The sequence below is a fragment of the Copadichromis virginalis genome, linkage group LG13 (assembly GCF_057382275.1).
Source record: "Copadichromis virginalis isolate Kocher_CV1m ecotype Utaka linkage group LG13, C_Virginalis_male_GT1.1, whole genome shotgun sequence".
NCBI classification, from domain to species: domain Eukaryota; kingdom Metazoa; phylum Chordata; class Actinopteri; order Cichliformes; family Cichlidae; genus Copadichromis; species Copadichromis virginalis.
In genome coordinates this window covers 20,341,091-20,357,721 of record NC_140630.1, presented here as the reverse complement: position 1 = coordinate 20,357,721, position 16,631 = coordinate 20,341,091, and the positions used below count along the sequence as shown (strand labels likewise).

Sequence of the window (16,631 nt, the reverse complement as noted above, 5' to 3'; positions counted from 1 at the left end):
TTCATTTAAATGTGATGCTTTAAAATTACAAAACCTTTTCTACAGGATTTGGTAGTTGTCAAGCTGGAGACATTAAGTTGTGCAGCTCACCAGGATTAAACTAATACAGTGCATATAATTCCCCGTTGCTTCCAAGTTTTCCATGTTTGGGATCACTCTTGGTTCACACATTTTCATCCTTTGATTTACAAGTCTGAATCCAATGTCAGGTCTCAGTCACTGATGAAGGCAGCTTTCACATTTGGTGTGAATGCAAACACAACAACCAAAAAGTGTGAACAGAAAATAACCCCTTTTTTTAAATGAAAACTCACAGGCATTTCTTGTTGTGTCAACATTTTTTAAATCATTTAACACAGAAACATCTGTGTTTACTGACATCTTTAAAATAAAAGTTGGAGTTTAGGAACATACGGTACAGAAGCTGAAGCTGGGATGATCTTGTTTGTAAAACTGGGAAAGGAAGAACTGATGTGTATTACATATATTACTGTGGAGATTACCTGTGCCTGCAGGGTGTCCTAGCTTTGAGAGCGCAGCTTAAGACTTACCCACCAATGTAGCATCGCACCCGTGTAGCATTGATGGACAGCCTAAAAAACCACGGGGACCTCTAGTGAGGTGCCTTATTAACTGTAGCACCTTGTGGAGCCACACAGAACTTTGTTGTTTGCTCACACACCTCTGTTGGATTAATTCTTGATGGAGTTCTCCTTTAGAAAAATGTATGCAAATAGGCAAAACACAAGACGGCTGAGACGTACATTCATCAGTTTGACAGCGCATTTGCAACACAATGAAACATGCTGCAAATACTGAGATGCCATTACAAAAGGCAAACCAGTTAAAAAACAATGCTACACACGTGTCTTCAGACTGTTTGTTTGCAGATGCAGGCCACTGAAGGAAGCACAACCACGAAACAGACACACTGAGGTGCTTTTGAAAAGTGCTTTATTCAGCTACATTTGTAAGCTGTGTCCAACTCAATCTTCACCTTTTTCGTTATACCCTGTGAACTTGTAAGGTTACACAGCGCAGAGCTTCGTATTTTAGAATCAGTATGGAGACCAAAACATTAAAATTTGGTTTTCAGAAGAAAAGAAAAAGAAGACCCAGAGTGTGCAATACAGCATACAGTACAAACAAGGGTTTCATTCCAGCCATTTTATCATCGAGTATTTGTTCAATGTTTGAAATGTCTTTGCGCTTAATTGTTGCATGCACAACACCCTTCCTTCTAATATCTGCACACTTATCAGTGTTAAGACTATAGGGGGTATATAGAATCATTTCAAACCTCATTTAACACTGAACCATACCCCTTTCCGAAGCTCAAATTGCTCACCATGGAGCAGCAGAATGGCTCCAGACATTCATTAGCTTAATGAAAACAGGCCACTCTTCTCCTACCACCCAGCGAGCGGCTTCCCGATGTAGCCACAACGACCATCTGCTCTCCAGCTCCCTGCCAGCTATAGGATAGTCCTGTCAAAGCAGCTGAAGAAAGGCATCCACAAAGGCGCCTTAATCATTCAGATCAGAGGACAGGCAAGGACAGCAGATTTTTTTTTCTTCATATACACATCCCCTGGCGCCTCAAAATCCTGGTTGTGGCATTCACTTGTGGTGTTAATGATGTTCATTAAAATAAGTCAGCCCGGCACAAGATAGATGGAAAATTAGTGTCTGTTTCATAAATTGACGGGACACTTTAGGTTGAATAAGCTGAGCGAGCAGTTATTGGAGTTGCGTTGCAGCAGGCGCACACAGCTGGCAGTAAGGTTATGAGCTCTTCTCACGGTAGGAGAACCTGCTTTGTGAAAAGGTTAATGTCATTTTAGGGCTGGACAGAGTGTGTTGCAGTAGGCGGCTGACCACCTGTTCAACTCCGGAGGTGGTCTACTTTTAATCTCACCTAACAGGAAACATTTGAAAGTCGAAGCTGGGTTTTTTAACAATTAAAAATTGTGTGTTAAGTAGTGTTAATAGTCATCCCCACCCATGTTTTCAAAAACTGCCAGACTCACTGCAGTCGCGTTATGAGTTTTACCTTTTAATAACTGGTAATCTCAGCAGTGTTGTGGCTACCCAGAGTTACTTTTCTCAGTATGAACACTAGCTGGTGCACAGTAAGAGGGAAATGATAGCCCCAAGGCTTTAATCTAATAGTTTGTCATCAGGATAGTATTACTTAATTTCCCACTGGGAAGAAAGTCATTATTTCTGACTTTATCTCAGCACTGACCTCTGGAACAGTCTCAGGAATATTATTGGTTTGAGTCCATGTTCCCATTCGTTTCCTTTCTCTTAGCATGACTTCGATGACCCTAAACGCCACTAAGACGCATGACTATCGAGGGCATGGAGCAAGCACAGGACAGACACATATGCTGGAATGAAGATGAGAGTTGCATTTACCTTTAATGTGCTACACACAGAGCACCATTATATTGATTTATTACAGGCTACATTTCAGCTTTTTCTCACATGATAAATGATCAGTGGAATGTGAGGTTATATCGATAATAGATAACTAATGGCCAGCGGTGATCTTTCATGGTTAACCTTTTCTCTGAAAAGATCAAATCCCTTTTACATGCAGCACGTAAAAAGAGAGGATGCTTAGAAAACAGTTATATGGAAATATAAATCAGCTTTTTAACTATTAATTCTCTTCTTAGGTATGCAGGACACTCTGATAAGGTCTCTCATTGCCATTATTCTCCTCTTGCATAGTTTAATTTTGTAGGGAAGCTGCTGGGACCACGGGGAAATTCTATGAAACGATTACAAGAGGAGACAGGAGTGAAGATGTCCATCCTTGGCAAAGGGTCCATGAGAGATAAAGACAAGGTAAGGCGTCTATCGATTGGTGCTGAGATATAGCTGTTTGGCTGATCAAAGAGAAATATTTACAAAGACAAAGCTCTTGAAATCCTACCAAAAGCACAGTGGAATATTTTAACCAACACCATCTGAGCAGTAACTGAGATGAATAACACCCAGAATAAAATTAATAGCTTTCACTTGACAAACATATGTAGGCGAAAAATGGGAATGTTTTTCTGTGTTGTTTAATAGCATATTCTGTAATCGTCAATTATGAAGGCAAAGTAATGAATCTCTTTGCCAAAGTCATTTATTCTGCTGACATGTGGTCCCCTGGAGCCAAACTTATCCGAGCGTGTACACAGACAGCCTGCTGGATCTGGTATTCACGCTCATAACAGGTCGCACTGTGCTGCTCTAGAGTTACATTGCTATTATTACTGTAGCCTCTGATTCAGACATTCAGACATGACAAAAGACTTTCAGCCTTATCGCCTCTTTGGTGAAACTAGAGCTGCATTTCAATACATCGAGTACATATTGAGGGCAAAACAGTGCAAAGGCTGTTGGAGCAACTTTACAGAGGCTTTAACTGATTTCATTTTTTACACTTTTTCCCCTCTTTTTTTACAAGACATTTGTTATTCGAATTTACAGCTTTCTTCAGGTTTATTGAACTCGTGTAGCTTATAGCATGCTGCATAAAGTTTGGCTGTCCAACACTGCTGTTTCCTTTCACTGTCAGCATTCCCATAGCTTTGTTTGCAGCTCGCAGTTATGTGCAAAAACAAGTTCTTAAGTGTCTTTGGAGAGCACTTCCTCAGGAACATATAGCAGACAGGCATAGTTAGAGAACAACCTGTGAACATGGAGGAGCACTTAGCAGCAGGGGTTTTCAGCACATACATCACTGTTTAGTTTGGATCACCCACAAAGCAGGACAAGAACACACTACAACGGACAGTCAGGACTGCAGAAAAAAATCACCAGTGTCACCTTGCCCTCCATTCAGGGCTTATAAAAAAAAATCCAGAATCAGGAAATGAGCACACCCTGAACACGGCCACCTCCAACTCTTCCCCTCTGATTGGTGCTGCAGAGCACTGAGCACCAAAACAACCAGACGTCTGTACAGTTTCTTTCCACAGGCTGTCACTCTGATCAACACTTAAATCGCTCACATGGTGTCTGTACTAAACAGCCACCATACCTGCTACAAAAGCACGCTGTATATACTGTATGTTGTATATTCTATATACTACATACATACTGTCAAGTCCTCAAAGAAGAACACGTATTGTTATTGTCTGTTTGTCTATTGTGTTAAGTCCATTGAGTGCAGCAAAGAAACAGGAGATCAATTTCTTTTGTGTGTACACAATAAAAGTGATTTGGATTCTGTTGATATTTAACAGAAAGATAAAAACATGAACTTCCAATAAATGCCACTGGAACAGTAAATGTAATTATGTTTAATTAATTACATATGATTATGTAATTATGTTATCATCAATAACGTAATCGCAGGACCAGAGAGACTTAAACCCCTCAAACAAATCTGTTCTAATGTTCATCTGTGTAAATTATATACAGTCCATTTAATAACTGTTCTGATTAAGGTTATGAATACGTGTATTAGGCAGCCTTTAGATCATATACTTGCATCTACATACACACAGACTGATGCTTAAAATAATTTAAGCATGTCCAGCTGAAGTTATGCTGTGACCCTTAGATTTTCAGTATAGGAGTTTTAGGATGATCTTGATATGTACTTAGCCATGTATGCCCAAACTAAAGAAGCTTCTGTTTTTAGACATGAACAAGTTGGATTTTTTTTTTCACACTTTCTTTTAAGATAACACGCAGCAGAAAATAGCCTGTTTCACACAGAGTCCTACCATTTTAAAAAAACTCAGTAGTGTGATTTAGACAAGCTGTCAGGATAGAGCGTGCACACGTGATGGTCACCTGCTGGAGATGAATGCACCAGACAGTTAGCTGCTCTATTCGCACATCAGCACAGTCTAACATCACACAGTGTTTTTATTAGAGAGCTGAGAGGCTAACGTCCAGTCTGGCTGCATTAGACGTTATGATTCTCACATGCACCTCGAGTCAGGTAATGTCTAGATATGTTCAGCTCTGCAGTACATGTCTGGAAACAGCATTATTAATACAAGACACATGCAGTTATTAATATTTATTTTACCAAGATCAATATTAATGCTATACATGCAAACACATTTTTTTTAAAAATGGACCAAATAGATTGAGATTATCTGCAGAATAGATGAAATCAGTCATTTTCTGTGTGATAATACCAAATATCAGTTACAGAAAATTTATATAACTGAATAACTGAGACTAAGTAATAAGTGTTTAAACTTTGTATTGTAAATAGAAATTAATACAATAAAAGTGACCTTTTATGGACCTAATGGTGAGATGGAAAGTCTTCCTTTTGAAGGCACTGAGATGAGGATATTTTTTTTGCACCATCTAATTCTTGGATGTACCTTGGCTGGTGCAGGAGTTCATTTACAATTTTGGCTTACTGCCACTAAGTCCATTGAGTTTGCTCATGTGCTACATTAACTTGTCTTTGGTGTGCTAAATTAAGTAAAGAGGCACTAAAATGTTAATAACAGTCAAACTGTCAGCAAAATAACAGTTCATTTACCTGCATGCTTTGCTGAGATTGTTATACTGAGCAAGCGGCAATTTTAATGTTCACTATGTCCCCTGCTATGTCGCTGACATGGAAATTCATCTTGAGGAAGACACGTGTTGTTTTTCTAGTCCTTGTCCTTATAAAGTCCCCGGCTGTATTCACCCAGCACACAGGACAATAATAGACTCTTAACAGTTGACTCTTACCAACAATGGCTACATAATGATCTGATTTTGCTTGGTGTTATCTGAGGGGTATTGATTTTGTGTACGGTCTAGGCAAGTCTGAGGCATTCTGTGATGAGACTGGCTCCCAGAGGTCCTGAGTGAAAGGCTGGCAGCCTTTCAAGGCATCTGGCCACAAGGCAGTGTCGAGCAGACGCCGCCAAAGCCCTATTACATTCAAAAGCACATTGCCTACACACATTTCTGCCACCTTATCCAGTTCCACATTTAGAAGCATCAGCCCAGCAGTAGGGTAAGGAGGGTAGGCTGGGAACATTTTCACAAGAGCACCTCACAAGCTAATATTAAACCATATGCTCAATATTACACTTCGTGTACAAGTAAGAGTTTATGTGGTGCTTAATCATAGAGTTGAAAAGTCCTTATTTCACCTCTCTGGTTCCAGACTATTTCCTGGTAGTCAAGGTTAACACCGCAGGCAGGACAGAATATTGTTTATATACACAACATATAATCCTTACAGCAGTGAACCACACAATAGCTTCAATTAAGCAGGCAGTCACGCTATCTAGCGTTTCAGGGACAAATTACTGTACCAGCTTGCAGACAGATTGGTCTGCCCACATGCATGTTTTGATCAGATACACAATAACCTAGGCTCGCTGACAGAGAAAGTGAAAAATGATGACATCTTGGGAGAAATTTTTAATTAAAGCCGGCTTCTCCCAGAGGGAAGGCATCGGCCCTGTGATGCAAGGACAAAAGTTTGAAGCCCCAGATTGGCTGATAAAGTAAAGTGCATGAGTGGCACTCTCACTTCTCTTAACAGCCACCATCAAGGTGTCCTTGAGAAAAGCACTCAATACCCAACTGTTGCAGCGAAGGATGAATGAAAACAGGTTTAAAAAAAAATCCTTAGTCAGTCTTTATTCTGACATGACTGAATATTCTGTACATTGTTCAGAATGCAGCCGCTGCGTTTGTAACTAGTACAAGTAGAAAAAAGGCCTCACATCACTTCTGATTATTTGTTAAATGTGGAATTGATTTAACGCTCCTTTTAAAACACAGTTACCACTTGCCCCGAGCTATACTGCAGATCTTTTAAGCCGTTAATGTCAGTGTGAAGCCTAAGGCAGGTCTCTGCAGGGCCCGGGTGAAGAATTAAAGGTGCTCCTGTGAACAGAGTCTGGAGGAGTTTTGTGTGGGAGTCTGTATTGAAAACATGTTTACTTCGGTGCACAATGTAAGATTGAGATCAGCGCAGTGTGCCCTATCCAAACTGAACTTTCTCTCCTGAAATTCTTTCTTTTTGCCCTGCATCTTTGCTAAATGTGCAGTGCTGCGTTGCTTTAAAGCAGTGGTTGTTATTATTTCCCTGGCATGACTTTCTCCATAAGCTGACAAAAACTCACTTCCATATCCCACAGCTTTTACCAAATATTAACAATGATAGGGGAAATGACTACTAGAAAAGCATCCAGCTGGAATTCTAGCAAGAATGGAAATCAGTGTGATAGCTTCAGCAAGCATTTGTTCATTTTCCCATTTAACTTAATTTTGATGGATATTTTCCTCTGGCAATCCATTACCTTTCTCTTCCATCTCAGAATATTTATTGAAAGGTTAATGCCTCACCTGTCCACCAGGAGACCTCACTCTGTCTGCCTGCTTAGTACACCTGCTCCTCAACCACCCTGAAATCTGCAATAAACACATAACAAAAAACTGATATCAAAATTAATAATTAATCAAACAGCTCTTTGATAATCCAGCAATTTATGCAGTAGTGCAATTACTATGTGTTAACCCGAAGCTTGTATTGTGCTCTTTCAGTCAAGACCACTACAATAAAAAGACCATTCTTCAACATGAAGTAAATGATATCTGGCGGCATGACTCTGTTCAGGGACCCCCTTCGCGCCTGGCATGTGCAGACGTGGAAAGCATAATGCGGGGAGAGCACACCTCCCCGCCCTTTTCCATCTGCATACATGAGGAGCTTGAGGCAGGGAGAATGATGGGAAGCCCCCGGCACAGAACTGATCAGTGACAATAGATAAGACATAAAAAGCATGAAAAGGAGGAGCTGGGGTGGAGGTGGCGTTCCAAAGCAGTTTACAGATGTGCAGCATCTGTAGGGAGGATAAATGGCGCCTTGATTTATTCAAATTAAACATTTATATTAATTTGGTGAATTTCTAAAAAAAAAAACACACAAAAAACTTCCCTTCCTCTTCTATTTTTTACAGGAAGAAGAATTAAGGAAAAGCGGGGAGGCCAAATACGCCCATCTGAGTAACGATCTGCACGTTTTAATTGAGGTCTTTGCTCCACCTGGAGAGGCCTATTCCCGCATGAGTCACGCCTTGGAGGAGATAAAGAAATTCCTAGTACCAGTAAGTTTAATACTTTACACGATTTTTCTTTGTAATTTTTATTCCTACACCGTCCTGTACAGTACAAACAAGCGCATTTACTGCTGACTTGACCATTTCTTCATCACCCTTATTAGCATGCAGCAGTACTGAGTTTACAGTATCGGGGGTTTGTTTAAATAAGAGGAAGATACGAGCGTGAAGCTTTTCTCTGCATTACAACTACCGTTCGACACTACATGCCCTTAGTTACAAATGAAAAATAATGTATTCAGCAATTAAAGTGCAGTATGGAACAACTTCCAAGACTCCAGCAACCTAGCCTGGAGAACTTAGCAATAATTAATGTGCAAGTTGTGTACTCTCGCTGAGTTTAAGCTGTAAATATTAATCAAGCTTTGCAAATGTGACAAGTCTAATAGAGGAGCTGTGCTGCATGAGTCTGCTTTATGAAGTTCATGCTTCTTGCTATACTGAACCAATATTCATGCAAGAATTTTGTCTTGGTGGGCCAGGAGGATGATGATACCGCACTGAACAAAAGCAGCTACTAATGACTTCACAAAGTCTGCCAAAAAACAGTAGGGAAGTACCTGATTATAGATCCGCTCCTGATGTTTCTGTGTGCACGCTTTTAGGGAGAATGCTCGAAAACAGTGGTTAAACACTCCATCAGAAGTTAAGCTAAAAGCCAAGAGAATCTATTTATGTGTTTGTTGGCTGGTGAAAGGGAAAACTGATGGGAACAATTTTACCACTTTCAGTTCCTTGGTGCATTCTTGCTGCTCCTAACACAAACTTGTGAACATGTGACTCATTACCAAGTGGTGCAAAACAACCACGAGAACTTACCCGTGCTGTAAAGTGTTGCATGCAAAGCAATTAGTTGAACCTTTAGCAGCTTATGTTTAAACCTGCTTTTCTAAGCCTTTTCCCCCTTAGTTTCCTATTTTTGCACCTGTGAGAAACTCAGTAATCTCTTCTAAAAAAGGACCCCTCTTACTTTTTTTTAGTAAACTGCATTATTTGATGCTAATCAGTGTGTACACAGGACCAGCCGTGATATAGGACTAGTTGTTTTTTAATATATCCACTCATTCAGAGATTTTAGGTTAGTTATTTTAGATCTTTTGTAAAGATTTGTCTGCAAAATGACCTGGGAAAGAAGCTTTTAATTGCAGTAATCCGAAAATGATTACCGTGGAAGTACATTTTGGGCAGGTGGATGTTAACAAAAATGCTCCTTTAATCCAAAATGAATGCAAGATTAAGAAAACTGTTAAATGTTGCTAGTTAATCAGACATTTCCAACACTAATTTCACGCTGAGTTAGAAAAATAAACCCCGTATTTACTGAAATTTGAAAAAAACACAACGCAGTAAGGTAGGCAACATCAAAATTCAGCTTACACCTTCTCCACATGACAATAAAATCACATTAAAAAAACTTTAGTACCAATTTCAGAGCACATGTCCGCTGCCTCGGGCATATTATTAGGATTTTGCAAATAAACTGCACATAATGCAACACAGCAGGCATCTGTCAGTAGTAGTAGTGACAGATGTTTCACGCCTCAGGTGAGGAGTGGCATATACATGTCCTGCTATTTTTTTTTTAATTGCTGCATAATGCATTAGGAGCTGCATTGTAAAACATGTTGTCAGAGACGTGCTCTGATAAATCGTGAAAAGCAACATATGGTTACAGGTGTATTTGCGGTGTACTCATGCATATGTGAAAGAAAAGTTGGATGAAGCCTTTGTGGACCCAGAGTGAGCTGAGCAGTGTCTAGTAGCCGAAACCAAGTAAAGAAACCAAGCTTAGCAATGCTGTCTTTAAAGACACAACTATAGTAGAACAGGATGCACAGTGCCAGAGCACTACAAAATGAACTCTAGCAGGCCACTGGTATGAATGCCTCTAACCAAACAAACACAAGCAACTTTCATGAGGGAGGCCAGAGGCCCAGACGTCGTCTAACGAGCTCTGTGCTCACTGCTCAATACTATGGGAGCAGATTGGCCTTTGCCATAAAATACCAGAATTGGCAGGTCCACCACTGGTGCCCTGTGCTTTTCACAGATGAGATCAGATTCACCTTGTGCACATGTGAGAGTCATGAAAGGGCCTGGAGAAGCAATGGAAAACTTTATGTTGTCATTGTTCAGCATGCCCAGTTTTTTGTGGATCAGTGATGGTCTGGGGAGGCACATCCATGGAGAGATCCACAGACCGCTACAGGCTAGGCAACGGCACCCTGACTGTTGTCAGGGACCTATTGTCAGACCATATGCTGGTGCTATAGTTGCTGGGTTCCTCCTAATGCCAGAGTATCCAGGCAGTTCCTGGAGAATGAAGGAATTATACCATTGATTGTGCCTGCCTAACATGAATCCAATAGTACAAATCTGGAACATTATGTTTCCGTCCAACCAACATTGCCAGGTTGTGCATCAGACTATCTGGAAGCTCAGTGATGCTGTGGTCCAGATCTGGTAGAAGATCAAAGGACCACATCATCAGGAACATGCCCACGCTTTGTCAGGCATCTATACAAGCACGTGGGGGGGGGGGGGCACACAAACTACTGAGTATTATTTTGAGTTGCTGCAATGAAATTTCCTTCTATAGGTTAATACATCATATTTCTATCAAATGATGCAGCATCCTTCTGTTTCTAACACATCCCACCCCATATCATTATAGCACCCAGCATGTTTTTTCCCATTGAGATCTGATGTGTTTTCAAAATGTTCCTTTAATTTTTTTTCCTTTTTTTAAAAAAAGCCCTAAAATATCCATCTCCTAAGAAACTTGGCAGCTGAAAAATGGGGAAAAAAAAGAAAAACCCCAAAGCCACAACAGTCTCTCAAGAGCACACTCCCAGCAGTATAGCAGAAGTTTACTCGGTCCTTCTCATCTTCACTTGTCTCTTTGGTCTCTCTTTGCCGAGTCTCCTGCTATTGCCAGAGCTCACTCCTTCTCTGTGCCAGGCATTCATCCCAAGAAAACAACTCCATGGCCTCCCAGCCCTGGGTGCCTTTGCCCATCTTTTTTTCCTTGCTTTGTTGTGGCGCTCTCTTGTCTCCATTTTTAAACATGGTTGACAGGGCAAGTGTGCCTCATTGCATTCATTTGGTAGATGCTGGAAGGACGTTAGACAACCCCCCAAAAAGTTTCAGAAAACATACAAATATCATACCAAAATAAAAACATGAAAACTATAAAATAATAAAATCTATTAGCAGTAAAATATTACGATGTGGCACCAGGTGACACATTAACCAAAACTTGCATCACAGGTTTCTTGGATTGGTTGTTAGTATAATTAACTACATAGGGACCCATGCTGAATGTCAAATTACTGTAAAGAAAGATCAAACTTGTTTTTCGCACCCTTCTTCTTTCTGCTCTGATTGACTCTCTGTTGGAGCTGGCCTCAAGTGGCCATTTGAGGAACTGCAGTTTATTGCAGGGGTCAGGTTCCATACTGTTTTATACTTGACACTGACTATTTTGTAAGAGCCTAATTATATTCAGCTACTCTTTTAATATGTTCAAAACAGAGGTTTCTTTTCAGCTCAATAGGAAATGTAGAGTGTAGCTCATACAGAAGTTGATCATCCTGCCACAAACATGCTCGATTTGAATCAGAGCTCCCCCGTGGAAACCTACCACTGACTCCCGCTGGCATTTTGCTGGATTATGCTTCATAAACCAACATGATGCAGCAGGCAGAGTCACAGAGATGCGTAGCTGTCTACCACAATGCCACATGCGTGCTATGGTCACTTTTAATTAGACATTAGCATCAGTTGATCATTTGTTGGCCATCAGAAACAGAGCACATACAACTAGATCTGAATTTTGTCAGAAGCTGATACAGAAAGCTTACCAGGACTTACAATGAAGCAGAATTGCAAATCAGAAATCAGTCCTGTTAGCTCACAATTTATGCATCTAAAAAGAAAAGAAAAGCCTAATCAGTGCGTTACTGTAAAGACAGACGCTTGTGAGGCCTTCATCTTGGGCCAAACTGCAGTGGAAGCATTTTGGCAGATAGCCGGTGACACAGATACTTTAATGAGATATACACTGCTTATTTGTTTTTCCATAAAGTCAAACAAAATTAAAACTGCTGTAAAAACTGACCCAGGTGTGCTTGGGTTTACTCATACTGCACTATCCTAATTATTTGGCCCAGACGTCCTGGGTGAGGAAGCTTAGAGACCACCTAAAAAATTGGTCAGGGATGCAGAGTTAAATATTCTGCATTATTATCTCCATAATAGAGCCAGACTGTGCACAGCTAATTGCTGTTTGTGTTGAGCTAACTTTGAAAGAACTTGTAATGTGAAAGAACTTAAAAAAAAAAGATGCATTAGTTAGAATTTGATTCTTTAATAGAGCTTATCATTGTATTATATACAACTGGTGTGCAAAAAATATGAAGTCTTTTATCTAGTACAGAGGACAAGATATGTCTGAGCACTTTTCCTGAGGCAGTCTATTCCCCACTCTTTGTTAGATACACCTTTCAGCCGCTTGGTAATGCAAGTGTCTAACCAGCCAGTAACATGGGAACAAGTCAAAGCATTTAGTCATGTGAACATTGGCAAGACAAGCTGCCGACTTTCAAACTGAGCATCGGAATGGGGAAGAAAGGTGACTTTGAATGTGACATGGTTGTTTATCAAACCAGTCAAAATATTGCCTGGTTTAATGAGTCTCAATTTCTGCTGCAGCATTTGGATGGTGAGGTCAGAATTTTGTGCAAACAACATGATCCATCCTGCCCTGTATCAACAGTTCAGATTATACTCGAGGATATATGGGAGGGATAATTCACTGGCGCACTTTGGGCTCCTCAGTACCACCTGAATATAATTCAAATGCCACACCATACCTGACTATGTCCATGCCCTTATGACCACAGTGCACCCATCTTCTGAGTCTTAGTATAACTAAGTGTTAATAGGAAAATTGTACTTAGTAGTCAGTATAATCTTTTAATGATATAAGTTTGCATATGGTAGAATACTGCATGTAATCATTTGTGTGTAGAAGTATATAGTTGGTGGCATATTGAAAGAATGTCTCATCCTAGGAGGTCTGTAACATTCCAGGGTGTTCACCCCCACATCCTAGGAGCATGGGAGAGGTCGTACCTTGTCTTATTGTTTTATGGTAGGATTAACGTAGTTATGTCAGTTTTAGTCTAAGTGCCTTCTTTACATATAGATGAACTGTTGGATTTTCCAGACCAGCAGGTTAAGGGAAGTCGTTTATGGGGTCACACACACACACACGTACACCTCCACATTCCAATGTAAGGAACAAACGCTCACTGAAGTATAAATAAAGACCGGGGCAGTTTCTCAGCGCGAGTCTCAGTTCTGGAGGCTGCCCTTGCTAGCAAGAAGTTCTGTGTGTTTCTCTTCTCTGAGTCTTTACTGAAGAAGTGTTTTAGAATATATTTCTTAACACTAAGTCAAGTTGCTTCCAGCAGGTTAACACACCATGTCACAAAGCTTAAATAATCTCAAACTGGTTTCTTAAACATCTCAGGGAGTTCACTGTACTCAAATGGCTTCCACAGTCACCAGATCTCAGTTCAACAAAGCACGTTTGGGATGTGGTGGAACAGAAGATTCACATCATGAATGTGGAGCTGATAAATCTGCATGTTTTTATCACGTCAAGATGAACCAACATCAGAGGAACGTTTCTAGCACCGTTTTGAATCTATACCACAAAGAATGAAGGCAGTTCTGAGGGTCCAGCCTGGTACTGGCATAGTTTACCTGATGCATAGCACCCACATTTAAACATAGATTTTGTTAACACCTTCAAATTCAAATACATACATTCACACTGCCAGACATTTCTACGAATCCAGTGAGTCTCTGAGTACACAGCTTTTTGATTCTTCAAACACAATAATAGCACTAATAGCACGACTCTACCCCTTAAATGCATTATGTTGGGAAACAAAACAATCTTATATAATCACTGTAATCCAACAAATGTCACACGATTTATTCAAAAACTAAGACTGATCCATTTTCTTTGGTTTGTTCATGTCTTTTAATATGATGTTTTTGTTGGATAAATGTATTTACCTTGTTCAATACTGCCGCAGGTGTCAAAGGTGATCTGACATGACAGCGTCACTTATAATAAAGCTGATGATTGAAGAATGCCAAATTAATTTGACTTGTTATTTTCTGGCCACAGAGACAAATAGCTGGCAGACGCAAACATCACAATGATTGGTAACACTGCACTTCATGTGTTGACCTCTTTAAGTCTAACTTAAGCTCTGTGAAGGGCATTGCATGTGTACAAGGTCATGCATGGTCAGAATTAATCACAGTGTGCAAACAATCTGGCTCGAGAAGCCTCAGCTTGGGCTTTATCTCTGTATACTCATGTTAACACCTTTGTCAACAGTCTACTTTCACAAGCTCTGGCAGGTTTGTTGAGCTTTGAATGAGCTGCCAGATTTCTTATTAAGAGCTCTGCCAGTCTCCTTGAATTAAACAGAATGCTGTAGGCCTTATTTGTTCATTATAAGAACGTGCACAGTCTGTCACATGTCCACCACCATGGTTTCATTTTCTTCTTTCACGGTATGTTGGTGTCAGTGTTTTCAGTCTTTATAATCTGTTCATCATATGGCCTGTGCATGACACACAGCCTGTTACTGTAAATGAAGACATGTCTGACATGCTGCAATTTAATGAATGCTCAGTTTTGCTGCAACAGTATCGAATGTGTTCACATTCACCGAATCAAGGTTGCTCACTATAACAATGATAAAAATTTCTCTTTTTTTCCACCTCAAAATCATGCTCCATAAACTTCTTAAGAAACAGTGAAGGTCAGACATGTAAAGAAGGAGAAGACAATTTAAGTAGAGAGACACTAACCTCTTGTTTTTAGATATTCTTTCTATGGTTTGAAAAATGAACAGTGTGTGCTGCAAATCCTTCGACAATATGTGGCTGAAAAATTTGATCCTGAGGAAAATTATGAATAAATTAAAGAAGAGCGTGATTGCAGATTTGTCTGCTAAAACTGACGACTGATAACAAGTCTGCAAAAAGGGTTACATTTCACACATTTAGACAGTTAATGAGTTCAGATTTTTTTGTGTTCACACAGAATTAGTTTAATCTAATAATAAGCTTTTGTTGAAGATCTGATTACATTCAGTCCTAACTATGCAAATCACAGAGTGGGTAAAGGATGTCTTGTAATATCCTCATGACTAAATGTGATGTGATCCATAAGCCTGGCCTGTAGGTAGGAAAGGACTAAACTCCACGTCAGGGGTATTGAACCTGTGCCTCTGGCTCCTTTGTCCACCCGCCCATGACAAAAAAAACAGATGACTTTGAAAATAGAAATAAAAAATTGCATTTTTAAACCATTTTTATATTTATTTAACATTGTTGTAAATGATAACTTGCATTGATTGTCCCCTAAACATAATAACTGCTGATGCCACCCTTGGCAGCAAAAACTGTAATCAAGCATGTGATAACTGGCAATGAGTCACATTATTGTGGAGGAATTTTGGCCCACTCTTCTTTGCCAAATTGCTTTAATTCAGCCACATTTAGGGCTTTCCAACATTAGGAGCCTGTTTACGGTCATACCAGAGCATCTCAATGTGATTTGAGTCTGAAATTTGTCTAGGCCACTCAAAAAAACTTAATTCTGGTTTTGTTTTTGAAATTTTTTGGTTCATTGTCCAGCTGCATAACCCAAGTGAGCTTGAGCTTCAGGTACAAACTGGTAGACGGACATTCTCCTTCAGGAGTAGAGAGCAGAATTCATGGTTCCATCACCAAGCAGCAAAGCAGCCCCAGACACTACCATCACACTACCACAGAGTTTTTTTATGAAAAACTCTGTTAGTTTTGCAGCAGATGTAACGGGTCTAAAACCTCCCAAAGAAATTCAGCTTTTATCTCATCAGTACACAGAACATTTTCACCAAAGTCTTGGGGAACATCAAGATGTTTTTTGGCAAATGTGAGCCTTTGTGTTCTTTTTGGTCAGCAGTGGTTTTCTCCTTAGAACTCTCCCATAGATGCCATTTATGCCCAGTCAGTTTCTTATTGTTGAGGAAAAGAGGCCTGCAGCTCTTTAGATGCTTTTCCCTGCTCTTTTGTGACCTCCTGGATGAGTCATTGAAGCGCTCTTGGAGTATTTTTGGCAGACCCACCAATCCTAGGAAGGTTCACCACTGTTTTCTCCATCTGTGGATAATTGTTCTCACCATTGTTCACTTGAGTCCCAACCCTTAGAAAAGGATTGTAACCTTTTACGGACTGATAGATGTCAATGCATTTGTTTCTAAGCCTGTTCTTAAGGGTTTTTTAAATCATGACATGATGTGTTGCTTTTTGAGGACTTTAAGCCTACTTCACTTTGTCAGACAAATTGCATCCCTTCCCTTCTCTTTATCAAGGAGAAGGGAAGGGATGCAATTTCCTTTTTACACAGGGCCACATAAATTTGAACATCTGTTTCCCCCCTTAATAAATAAA

General features: G+C 40.0%; 1 protein-coding gene across 2 annotated transcripts in view; it reads left to right on the top strand.

Annotated features, from left to right (window-relative positions):
* khdrbs2 (KH domain containing, RNA binding, signal transduction associated 2) overlaps window positions 1-16,631 on the top strand; it is an 86,414-nt gene that overhangs the window by 27,887 nt on the left and 41,896 nt on the right. For both annotated transcript variants that reach the window (XM_085477934.1, XM_085477933.1), the window contains exons 3-4: window positions 2,740-2,856; window positions 7,944-8,090. In XM_085477934.1, coding sequence (XP_085334060.1) covers window positions 2,740-2,856; window positions 7,944-8,090 — 264 coding nt within the window. The remainder of the gene's footprint in view (window positions 1-2,739; window positions 2,857-7,943; window positions 8,091-16,631) is intronic.